The 12,846-nt window shown below is 38.4% G+C and overlaps 1 protein-coding gene across 3 annotated transcripts in view; it reads left to right on the forward strand.

The window, feature by feature from the left end:
• Nucleotides 1–12,846, forward strand: part of GRIK2 (glutamate ionotropic receptor kainate type subunit 2) — a 626,152-nt gene that overhangs the window by 577,605 nt on the left and 35,701 nt on the right. For all 3 annotated transcript variants that reach the window (XM_084624592.1, XM_084624593.1, XM_084624594.1), the window contains one exon: nt 7,965–8,190. In XM_084624592.1, the coding sequence (XP_084480718.1) occupies nt 7,965–8,190 (226 nt within the window). The remainder of the gene's footprint in view (nt 1–7,964; nt 8,191–12,846) is intronic.

Here is a 12,846-nt window from a genome sequence, read left to right on the forward strand (position 1 = left end):
TGTAAGTAAACTTTTCTTTGTCAGGATTTGTGGACTAAATTCTCAGCTTCATCTTTCAAGAATGACACAAATACTGATGACGCTGTTGTCTCACTACTTGCAGAAGGTGAGACTGTGTTCAGATATAATGGAGGCCAAGTATTCTCACGCGGAGTCCTAAATTCTAATTTGTATTTGACAGCAGGCAGAATGAGCAGAGGCGAAGAATTCATTTGCCTTTCTAAACCAATTTGAGTATAAGGTATTTAAAATCAGATGAAATTGTATTTGTCTAATGTGTTGCGTCTATTAATAAAACCTAGGGCAGTGTAAAAAGCATCACCCTTAACTTGTCTTATTTCCTGCTGTTCTACAGGAAGAATAATTGTGCAGCTGATGATAATCCAGCAATAACTTTCTGATATGCAAGAGAAGAAAATTTTCTGAAATTCATTAGTGATTTTCATGCTACAAAGTTTTTACTTATTTACAGGTCAAAACTGGCTGGTGTAATGTTGTCAAGGAAAACATTGCAGTAATTCAGCATTAACTATTAATCCAATAGCTTTACCTCTAACTACCTTTTTAATGATTAAATTTGCACTATCTTTGGTTTCCTGAAACAAAAAGCCAGCACAGTTGGCGGCAGAGTAAAATTTATTTTTCCCAGCACTTCATTTTTCATTCCCTGTAACTCCATTCTTGGCAGGAACACCTTTCCTACCTTTCTTCATTTGTGCTCTATGGACCATGAAAACTGCTGTTACAAAGGAGAGAGTGTCGTATGCACTGGTTTGATCAGTTTTGTGCTGATACAACAAAAACTAAATCGGCTGGTTCACTTAAGGGTTTACAGGCCTCAGCAATTCTGATTTTTTTTAAAAAATGGAGGTCATAGAATCCAGGAGACCAGTCTGATAACATGTAAGGGTGTCTTTCATCCTTTATACTTTTTCTTTGAGCCCTGAAGAAAATCCAGTGTGTGTTTTAGGAGGCATGAAAATCAAGTGAAGGGCTAAATGTAGCGTCACTTAAAAATTTTTCTTTAACTCTTGATAATCTTCTCAGAAAACCTATTACCAGCCCAAAGTTCATTTATAACGACATACTTGATCTGCTTAAGAGATAAACTGTAATTAAGCTAATTAGTTCTAGCACATTATCTTCTATTGGTAGAAGAGTGTATGCTACTTAGTGTACAAAATATCAGAGATTACCCCATATACTTACAAAAAGTACTGAAGCATTCTATTGTAGTGGTTCAAAACTGCATATTACATATGTGTTTAGAATGGTTACCAGCTTGAGTTTCGCACTGAAATTAGGGATTCAAGCAATATGTTATGCATAAAAAATACAGCATATCCTTGCCAGAATTAGAGCACTTACTTTTGGAGTATAGAATTATTTATCTGAGATTTTACAAGTAAATTACTTTTACTTTAGGTATTAAAAATAATACTTTAGGTATTAAAAAGACTAGGACTTTTACTTTAGGTATTAAAAATAATTTAAAATGTTTTCCTTAAGAAATTAAGCACCTGGACCTCTACCCTGTAGTGACACCATGAGAGGCAGAGACATTACATGTTTTTCTTGTACTATCTTCAAATATTAGTTTAATTTAAATCTGAGGCTACAATCACAAAGATACCTTAGTCGTAATCGTAGAGCTATTATTTCTTATTTGTATGACTATAGCTCCTAGCAATCCTAAGGACCAGGGACCCTTTATGCTAGGTGCTGTACAAACACAGAATAAAAAGAGCGCCCAAGCCACAAAGAGGAACAATCTAAATATAAGACAAGAGAAAACAGATGGATATAGACATACTAATTGGGGAGTACCAAGAAACAATGAGACAGTATTGGTTAACATGATAGGCAGCAATAGTAGTGCCTTAGAAGCCATTATGCATGGTGTCACTAAAGATCAGAGTTAAGATTCTTTGGTTGTCCTAACTGTGCATTTCCATACCTTAGCATGTTCAGATTTCTTTAGGAACTAAGGAATTGATTCAGAGAACTGAAGTGTGAAATGACTTAAGAAAAAACACTTTCCCCATGCTAATAAAGAGTTGTCCATCAGCTATACATATGAATGACACTATTCTACTGGCTATTTTTCAAAGGGGTAGCAGCAGAAAATATTTTGTTTTTGTTAAAAGAAAGCTTTCCTCATCTTGCACAGCATGGTAAACTGAAAGGTCATGGGAAACAGTGCTTACTATGCTCAACTGTGAATTACATGTGAAGTGAACCTCCCTGACAGAGGTGGGCATTCCTGAGTTTATCATTCTTCTCTTCCTATCTCAAACAGAAGTTATGGGCTTGATGCAGGAATTACTGGGTGAGGTTCTCTAGCCTATGTTAGGAAAGAGGTCAGATTAAATTATGTTATTGGTCATTTCTGACTGTGTAATCTATGAATCTGGGGCATGATGAAAGTAACTTTTGAACATTCAGAATGCTGTGCTCTTCAAAACAAAGGACAACACTCCTGTGAGATCAGAGACAAACAGAGAACACAGAAGAATAACTACCATATCACTTCCCCAGTGATGAAATCTTTTGAGCCTATAGGCTTCTCCTTTTGCATTTAAATATAAACACTTGGCGCCTAATTCTCATTTACATTAAGGCCCCTTCACAATGTAAAAGGCCTCCATTTAAAAGAATTAGATCCTTGTGATTTTTTTTAAAAAAGCAAGAAAGTGAGGATGTACACCATATCCCTGATCTGCCCACCCGACTTTCAAGAATTAGGGAAGGTTTCATAAGTGTAGCTGAGGCTAGGAGGTTGCCCATTACATTTAAAATTTTTAGATGTTAAGAACTACAATTTGATATAATTAAAGCACACTTTGTACATATTGTTATAATTACAAAAGAGGAACAATGCATCAGTTCTGGCACTGCACACTTTTGCTCCACTCTTGCCCTCACTAACACATTGTTTGATGCTGTGTACGTACCATATCCTGTGCCTTTCCTTTGATCTTTATTTATTTTGGCATTCTCCCTTGTCATCATACAGCGTCCCCATAGTTCCCCCTTCTCACCTGTTTCATTCCATACTGTTGCTGTGCAGCAATATTTGTCTTTTCTCTCTAACACTTCAGTATATAGCAGGAACATTGCATTAGTAAAGACACTGCCTCCCATTTCCAGCCTTCGTAGATGTGCATAGCAATAGGCTAACTCAGAGGCTTCGCCATTCTTATGTTCATGATCTCTGAGACACACACTGTTGTCTTCAAATGATCTTTAATTTATGAGTACTGAATAGACCATTGGCAGCTGCCTCTGGATGTCATTGTGATAGCTGCCATCTCCATGCACCAGGAAGCTGAACTTCTTGATTTTCTTAATGTCTTCATTTCCAATTTTCCTGCTTGTTGGGATGGGCTGCAATGTTTCCATTGCCGTCTTCTCTTTTGTATTCCAGTGTAATGCAAATTTCACAAAGTGTAGACAGCTGGTTTTATTAGTCACTGAATATCTCCTGCATTACTATGGGAGCACAAGCATAATAAATCTTGTCACCACAGGTTATCCCAACTAGACATCACTTCCAGTGGATACAGTGATTTTCAGTTAGGTCAGAAATGGTGTGCTAATGCAAAACACCACAATGTACTTCACCAATGGAACCTGTAAGTCAATTCATCCTATTTGCTCACAAATAAGTAAAAATGGAAGCATAATATAAATTGCAGAATCTGCTTCCATCAATACGAATGTCACAATCATAACCACCAGAAGCAATAAGTAGTGTCATTCTCCTTAGTTCCATGTCAAACCAGCCTGTGATGATTTTGATTGTTCTGGCTTTTGGATTCCAGTCATACTAGAGACTATACAGTAGTTCACTAAATTTTAGTTCACTAAATTGATTTGTTTGAATCAAAAGATATTTTGTCTGTGTCAAAAGGTTCCCTGTTGTGCACAAAACACATCCCAAGTCTCTGCCTTACAATATTAAAGTACAGTAAATATATGATCTAGTGTTCATTAGTAGGCTGTCTATTTTTCTGGCATCACTTAAACTCTGATCTTTATCTTTTCTAGGATGAATAGAAACAGTACAGGTTTTTTATTTTTTTTATTATTTGTTTCGTCTGCATGAGAAATGAATTCTCTAATTCACACTATATTCAGAGCTACGTATTTTCGTAGATAGGTGAACAGAGTCTTTCACTAATTACCAAGATATTGCTCTATCTTCCATGTAACCTCACAAATCATGCATAAAATGTTGATACATGCATAAGATTGTTTTAATGATTCCAGCAAGCATGCCATCTGTGACCCTAGGCACCTCTGTATTCACATCCTACACACTACTACAATATTTGTACAAAATATGCCTTGTGAGGTATCATCGGAAAGCATTGTAAAATGCATGTGTTAATGTTGCATGTGAAGTTCTGAATTCCCTGTGTATGATGTTACTAGGATATATTTAAGATCAAAAAGCCTAACCTAGGTAAAGGCGATAAACAGCTTTGTCCTAGACAAAGGAATGTAGGTTCACCCCAATTTACATATTAGCAGTAAACAAAGCCATTCAGCTAAATCAATGGGGATTATCCTGATCCTGAACTAAAGAGACAGAGAATTAACATAGCTCCTGCAGCCCAGAATGACACAGGAGACTGAATCCCCAGGAGACCTTCCAGACTTGTAAAACAAAGTCAATCCTTTTGGGGATATGAGGAACAGAGAGAGACTCTTCCTTGATCTTCCACTTTAGGAGACAAAGAAACCAAGCAATTTTATCTAAAATGAAAAAGGAAAAACTGGGGGTAAAATAATCCATCTTGAACAAAGATTGTGTCTTCCTAGATTAAGTTTTAGACTTTTAAATGTGTGTTTTAAGTTTTATATTTTTGTAACCATGTCTACCTTTATCCCTGTTACTTGGTATCATTTAATCCTCTTTTTAAAAATACACTTGCTTTACTTTCACTTTAAACCAATTCAGTGCTGTATCAGGCATAGTCACCTCAGTTAAATTAATAAATTACTGTGTAAAAAGAAAAGGAGTACTTGTGGCACCTTAGAGACTAACCAATTTATTTGAGCATAAGCTTTCGTGAGCTACAGCTCACTTCATGCATCCGAAGAACTGAGCTGTAGCTCACGAAAGTTTATGCTCAAATAAATTGGTTAGTCTCTAAGGTGCCACAAGTCCTCTCTTTCTTTTTGCGAATACAGACTAACACGGCTGCTACTCTGAAACCTAAATTACTATGTACTGATTCTTTAACAGAGCAGCAAATTTAACATCTTCTTTGAATACACAGTGGTAGGGGCTATGCAGAGAAATATCTCTGAGGAGCTCAGGGGCTGGAGTGCACTGATTTTTACCTGCTAGGTAAGGTTTGGGCTGGCAGTTGGAGTTTGTCTGAGGAGTTTGCTGGTAAGGAAGACAGACTGGTGTGGCAGGGAGTTGACACAGAGTCTAATTGCCAGCAAAACTCACCCTTGTTGAGGCAGAGAGGTAACAGTGGCTCACAACTCTGGGTATGCCCAGCAGCATGTTACACCATCTTAGCCAGAAACTTGGTTCTGCTTTAATTTTATTCACTACCTTATTCCTTAGAGGTATTAGTTCCTTTTCAGATGTGGCTGGGACTTTGTCCCAGCTGATTAAGTCCGTCATCTTGTCCATCTTTGTGTAGAACAGTGGTTCTCAACTCTGGCCCGGCACACCGGGGACTTTCCCTGAACAAGTGGTGGACCAGTTTGTTTACCTGCCGTGTCCTCAGGTTCGGATAATTGCAGCTCCTGCTGGCCGTGGTTCTCCGTTCCAGGCCAATGGGGGCTGCAGGAAGGGCTGCCAGCAAGTTCCTCGGCCCACACCACTTTTTGCAGCTCCCATTGGCCTGGAGCGGCGAACCATGGCCAGTGGGAGCTGCAACGGGCCGAACCTGCGGATGCGGCAGGTAAACAAACTGGCCCGGCGCGCCACGGGCTTTCCCTGAACAAGCGGTGGACCAGAGTTGAGAGCCACTGGTGTAGAAGTTATCTGTGTATTCTCTCCATTGTTCAGTCTCTCGTATATTTCTACGTGCTGTAATGCTTCAATAGAGAGCAACAGTTCCAATTTTTGACACATTTTCATCCTAGTGATTGTCTTTCACTTTATTCTCTCCTATTCTTTATTTGGCTTCTCTCCCCCTAGCTCACACAACACCAATGTATCTAATGGTTTGCCAAAGTTATTCTCTGTACCAATTTTCAGTGTTGTTCAGTTTATTCCACAGTGGCTAAAAATATTGTTTTGTGCACTTAGGGTAAAGCTTGAATGATGAAAGAATTAAATGGTGATATGGGAAATTTGGAGAGTTTTGCAGTAATTGAAAAACATTGGTGTTCCCTCTTTTCTGTATGATATAATCATTTTGATTCCCATTGAGCTGATATACAGGGCTCAAGTGCATTCTCTTACATTGTAATATTGATATAACGTGTTTGTAAGAATCATTTGATTCTCAGACCAGAAATCAATGAACAGGAGACTGTTTGTTTCTTCTGTTCCATGTCTCCACATCGTATTCTTATCCACAACCTTTTTCTCAACTTTCACACTGAAACCCTCTGCAGTCAACACCATAGCGTGTTTTGGCACAGTATCAGTGAGCTCTTGCAGCTGGATGTCAAACTCGTCAATTTGATTAGCGTTGACTACTGGATTAGTTAACATACTTGAATGATGGATGTTCTGAAGTCCCCAAGCAGACTGAAATAAGCCTTGGATTCTATCTCAGCAGGGATACAAACTCATCCTTATTCAGAATAAATGTTCCCCTTTCTATTCCACATACACCACTAATTCTTGTTGGGGCAGAAGTTACAGCTGCCAGTTAGCTGAACTTCAGAAAGATCTGCAGTGTCAATCTTTGCCAGTGTCTCCCCCAGAGCTGAAAATGGACTTATGCTTGGGGTTAATATTAACAGATCAGAGACTCCCTGAAGAATCTGGTTATACTAGTCTGCTATATCAGATTTCTACTCTTGTCTTAGTGGCTAGGCGTTAGCATTACAGCACATCTCCTAATGATAATCTTGGTCTGGGACATTCTTGGATGAAGGTGAGGGTAACACAATGCAATAAAATAGGAATCATATATACGTATAATACATATATAGTGATTTTCATCCCTAAATCTCAAGTGCTTTAACAAAGTACGGTATATATTATCAGTCTTATTTTACAGAAGTGGCAAAGTGACTTGTCTAAGGTCACATAGAACAGGGTATAGAACTCTGGTCTGCTGTCTCACAGTCCTATCTCCACTGAACTATACAGTTTCCTGTGAATACTCAGTGAATGAAGCAACAAATAAGGGGCATGTTAGGCGTAGTTCTTTGACACATAACAAAACAGTATTATCAATAAAGTTTGTAATGATATCTTTGGCTAGGAGTTCCCCTCCTCAGATTGCTGTTACAGTGTACTGTGGACCAGAAGGTTGCCACCCTCCATCCCATAAGTGATTTAATTTCCGTGGGCTTGTATTCATATACTGTCACTTATGAAGTGTTTTGAGATCCTTGAAGATGTCAGATGCTGTCAGTCAGTTTTTCAAAAGAGCTCCGCAACTGTTTAGGCATTAAAATAAGTGTCAGACTTTCAAGCAACCCAAAGTATTGTTTGTGAGACTTACAGTCAGGGGTGAAATCTTGGCCCTATTGAAGTCAATGAAAGTTTTGTCCATTAACTTCAATGGTGCCAGGACGTCACCCTTGATTTTCAAAGAATCAAGCACCCAATGTGATCAGCGTTTTTGAAGGTTTGGCTAATCATGTTGGTGTCTAAATGGGAGCAGAGCTCTTTTGGAAATCTGTACCCTATATAGATCTAAAGTATTAAATGAATACAGTTATTCCTAGAAATGCTATGTTAATTGGGGCTTTTCCTACTTTGTCATAAACATATTCATGTTAATACTGTATTTTAATATTTTATGTTTCAGAAATCAAAAATCTCCACTTATGACAAGATGTGGGCCTTTATGAGTAGCAGGAGGCAGTCGGTGCTTGTCAAAAGTAATGAAGAAGGCATCCAGCGTGTACTCACCTCTGATTATGCCTTTCTAATGGAATCCACAACTATTGAGTTTGTCACACAGCGGAACTGTAACCTAACACAGATTGGAGGCCTGATAGACTCAAAAGGTTATGGCGTTGGAACTCCCATGGGTAGGTTATATGTCAACCATTTGTTCTGTGCTCATTAATCTTAGCTGCAGTGATAGCACAAAAAGCTCTAGTATACAATATTGTTGCTCTCCATAAACTACAAGCACTTTTTCTCCCTCTCCCCACAACAAAGTAAACATACCATATTATATTAACACAATTTATGGATCTAGTTTAATTTAGAAAATGATGTCTTGGTTACCCTAAAAAAATGACACGACGTTTGCATGTATAATGCCTGTGCTCTAGATGGGGACTGCAAATTCAACTAAAGGAAATACTTACCTTGACAAGAACTTGATCTCATACAGTATTTTTTGTATTTATGGTATAGAATAAATTATGTAGTGGTAGTGCAGTGACTGCATAGGTAAATATAGTGGGCATTCGTAGTTCTGCTATATAGAAAAGTTTAAGTATCGAGTTCGCTAAGATTGTTGGGGAAACAGTCATAATAGTATGTTATACATAAACCCTGGAGAAAAAAACAGTGAACTAAAACTTTCTGTATCTAAATTATGGAGCTGTGATTGCAATTCATAATCCTGCAATCAGTTCCTGAGCAGGGTCCTACTGAGTGGACATAAGGACCTGATTGCAGGACTGGGGGCTGAGATTTCAGTTTAGTAAGCACCTAAGCCTGTGCCTAAATACCATTACTTTAAACACCAATACTTTAAGTCAAGAATCACTAGCATAAGGAAGGTTAAGAAGAGAAAGTTATTGGAAGGTCTTGCAAAGAAAAACTAGCTAATATTACCAGGCAGCTTTACCTATGGAGATTTTTTTTGTAATTTTAATAGAACTACTCAGACATACTAATAGCATTATTGTTTCAGTGATTGCAATAAGTGAATATGATTGCAACTGTACCCTGTGTGGAAATCATAGTTCTGTAAATTCCAACCTGCTTCTGACCCTGGGCTCCAATTCCTGACCTCTGACTCCAGTTCCTGTCCTTGCTACTGACTCCTGTTCTAACCACTAGACCTAACTCCTTCTCCATTCATTGACAGTCTGAGCAGAACCAAACCCTGTAAACAATAAGGGAAGTAGAGCATACAGTGAGTAAGGATCCTATAAAGGTCAATATCTCTCTGCTGGAGATAGTGGGAGCTTGTCTACACTACTGTGCGGGGTTGAGCTAAGATACGCAACTTCAGTTATGGTGTCTTCACTGCAGTAAGTCGACAGCTGACACTCTCCCATCAACTCCACTTGCACTTCTCATTCTGGTGCAGTACTGGAGTCAACGGGAGAATGCTCAGTGGTTGATTTATTGCATCTATATTAGATGTGATAAATCGGTCCCCGCTGGATTGATCGCTGCTCACCGATCCGGCAGGTAGTGTAGACAAGCCCTGGGGGCCCTATGGACTGTGCATGCCCAGGTTGCTGCCCTGCAGGCACAGAAGGTGGCCCTGCAAGCTCAAGCCTCACTGACTTCAGTTCTTATCCCCACTCCCACTATACAAAGCTCCCCTTGCCTGACAACTTCAGTGGCAATCACAACAAGTTTCATGGTTTCCTAAATCAGCGTCAGCTCCTATTTATGGTTTGGCAACTGCTGAAATTTACAGATAGGCAGAGGAAGAAAAATGCTATTTGAGAGTTTGATTTAAGGATTTCTTATATTAATTAATATATTTCTTTTGTATATTTTGACATGTGATGGTGATAATTTGTGTTTTAATCGTTATAAAGCCTTTACTTTTTGAATCTCAGTGTCTACTCTCATTAAATAATTAATGTTGGAACCCCCCCATTTCCTTCAACTGTGAAAACTGAAATTAAAAAAGTACTTAAAACCCATGATCTTGCACACGTGTGAAAATTTAAATTGATACAAAATTAAAATGTTTAAAAATAAACATCTTAGAGACTAACCAATTTATTTGAGCATAAGCTTTCGTGAGCTACAGCTCACTTCATCGGATGCATACTGTGGAAACTGCAGAAGACATTATATACACAGAGACCATGAAACAATACCTACTCCCACCCCACTCTCCTGCTGGTATAGCTACCAAGAGAGTGGGGTGGGAGTAGGTATTGTTTCATGGTCTCTGTGTATATAATGTCTTCTGCAGTTTCCACAGTATGCATCCGATGAAGTGAGCTGTAGCTCACGAAAGCTTATGCTCAAATAAATTGGTTAGTTTCTAAGATGCCACAAGTACTCCTTTTCTTTTTGCAAATACAGACTAACACGGCTGTTACTCTAAAACCTAAAAATAAACATATTATCCATAGAAATTATAACAAAATAAAAATCAAATTCTGCCAAGCCTCGCTGTATTCCATAATAAACATCAGAGTTAATGTGAAGTGAACCATGTAAGACTCAGAAGTTTAGCTTGAGTACTTGTGCAGATCATACCAGTAATGTCTTATACTTTTGGGGGTCTGCAAAAATAGACTGGACATTATACAAGAATATGAGATTTTTGGCATTTCCTGTTTCCAGTTGGTATGGTAATATCAAAAATACAGCTTTTTGTGGTGTATTTTTCCTGTTTCTATCTAGAATAAGGAATTGAAGGATTACAAATGAAAAGTATTTTTTTATATTTTTATATTAATTACTTTGAATAGAATTTGAGTAGTTCTTTAAAAGCATGAGTAGAATTTTGGTTTCTACAGTTTGTAGAAGTTCTAATTTTATCTTGATCTGTTTTTTCCATCTTTAATCAGGATGAACAACTTTATCACTTGCAGGGAAGGAGCTTGTTACCCATTTTCAGTCCTGATCTGACCTGTCATAGTCACAAGTTCTCCTCTCTGTTCCAAGTCTCTCTGTCTATCCAGAGAAGCTGGGAATGAAAAAAAAAAAAAGATTTTGATGTTTGAGTTCCTCCTCCAGGACACATTGTTTATGCAGCTGTTGGGTTTTCAGGGGCAGCCCTTCTTTCTCCCCTGCTGCTCTTACACCACTTTCAGTGCTGGTTTCCCAACTGCCTGTTCTGTGCATCGCAGTGCAGCAGAGCTGGAGAGAAAGACTGGGAGCTGCTAGGAGGAAGATAGAGCAAGAGGGAGCAGGGGAAAGAGGCAGCTTGGACACAACCAACAGCAGCTTCAGCCTCTATTTGGCAGAATTAAGCATCAGAGCAAGTCTGAGGTAGGAATGAAAAAGTAGCTTTACACTACCTCAGGGATTCACTGATCATGGGGCTGTCAAGGAGCCAATTTAACCCCTCTTCCAAATTGGAGCAGCCTCAGAGATACTGTACATTGTGCTCTGCTGGTCATAGCTCCAATGGGACTGTTGGATCATATCTTTTAGAAAAACATCCAGTCTTGATTTAAAAATTGGCAGTGATGGAGAATCTCCCACCAGTCTTGGTAAATTGTTCCAATGATTAATTACTCTCATTAACAATTTATACCTTATTTCCAGTCTCAATTAGTTTCAAAATTCAAGCCATTGGATTGTGTTAGACCTTTCTCTGCTAGACTGAAGAGCCCATTATTAAAAAATTGTTTCCCATGTGAGTACTTACAGGTTGTAATCAAGTCACCCCTTAATCTTCTCTTTGTTAAGCTAAATAGATAGAACTCTTTGAGTCTGTTACTATGAGGGAGGTTTTCTAATGCTTTAAGCGTTCTTGTGGCTCTTCTCTGAACCCTCTCCAAGTTATCAACATCCTTCTTGAATTGTGGTCACAGTATTCCATCAGCAGTCAGACCAGTGCCAATACCCCAAAACCCCAAAACGCCTTCTTGAGATTCTTGTTTATGCATCCAATGATCATATTAGGCCTTCTGACCACAACATCGCACTGAGAGCTCAGGTTCAGCTGATTATCCACAACGACCCTCAATTTTTTTTTTTTTGAAGTCATTGCTTCCCAGGGTAGAAGTTCCCATCCTGTAAGTTTGGCCTACATTCTTAGTTCCTAGATGTATATATTTACATTTAGTCACATTAAAATGCATATTGTTTGCTTGTGCCCAGTTTAGTTCTGTATTCATGACCTGTCCTCTTTATTATTTACCACTCCCCCAATTTTTTGAGTCATCTGCAAACTTTATCAGTGATAATTTTATGTTTTCCTTTCACGTCATTGATAACAATGCTAAATAGCATAAAGCCAAGAACAGATCCCTGTGGGTCTGCTCTAGAAACATGCCCGCTCACTGACAATTTTGAGAGCTGTCAGTTAGCCAGCATTTAATCCATTTATTGTGTGCCATGTTAATTTTATATCAGTCTTGCTCTTTAATCGAAGTGTCATGTGGAACAAAGTCAAATGCTTTACAGAAATCCAAGTATGTTACATCAACACTATTACCTTCATCAGTCAAACTTTTAATCTCATCCAACAAAAAGATATCATGTTAGTTTGACTATATCTATTTTCCATAAATCCATGTTGATAGTCATTAATTATATTAACCTCCTTTAATTCTTTTGTAATTGAGTTCCATATCTGTCCCTCCATTGTCTTGCCTGGGCTTGATGTCAGACTGACAAGCCTATAATTACTCATGTCATCCCATTTACCCTTTGACCCTTTTTAGATATTGGCATAACATTAGTTTTCTTCCAGTCTTCTGGAACTTCCCCAGTGCTCCAAGACTTATTGAAAATCAACATTAAAGGTCCAGCAAGTCCCTTGGCCAGCTCTTTAAAGCCTCTAAGATGCAAGTTATCTG

Source organism: Lepidochelys olivacea (assembly GCF_965140295.1).
Source record: "Lepidochelys olivacea isolate rLepOli2 genome assembly, chromosome: 3".
Taxonomy (NCBI): domain Eukaryota; kingdom Metazoa; phylum Chordata; order Testudines; family Cheloniidae; genus Lepidochelys; species Lepidochelys olivacea.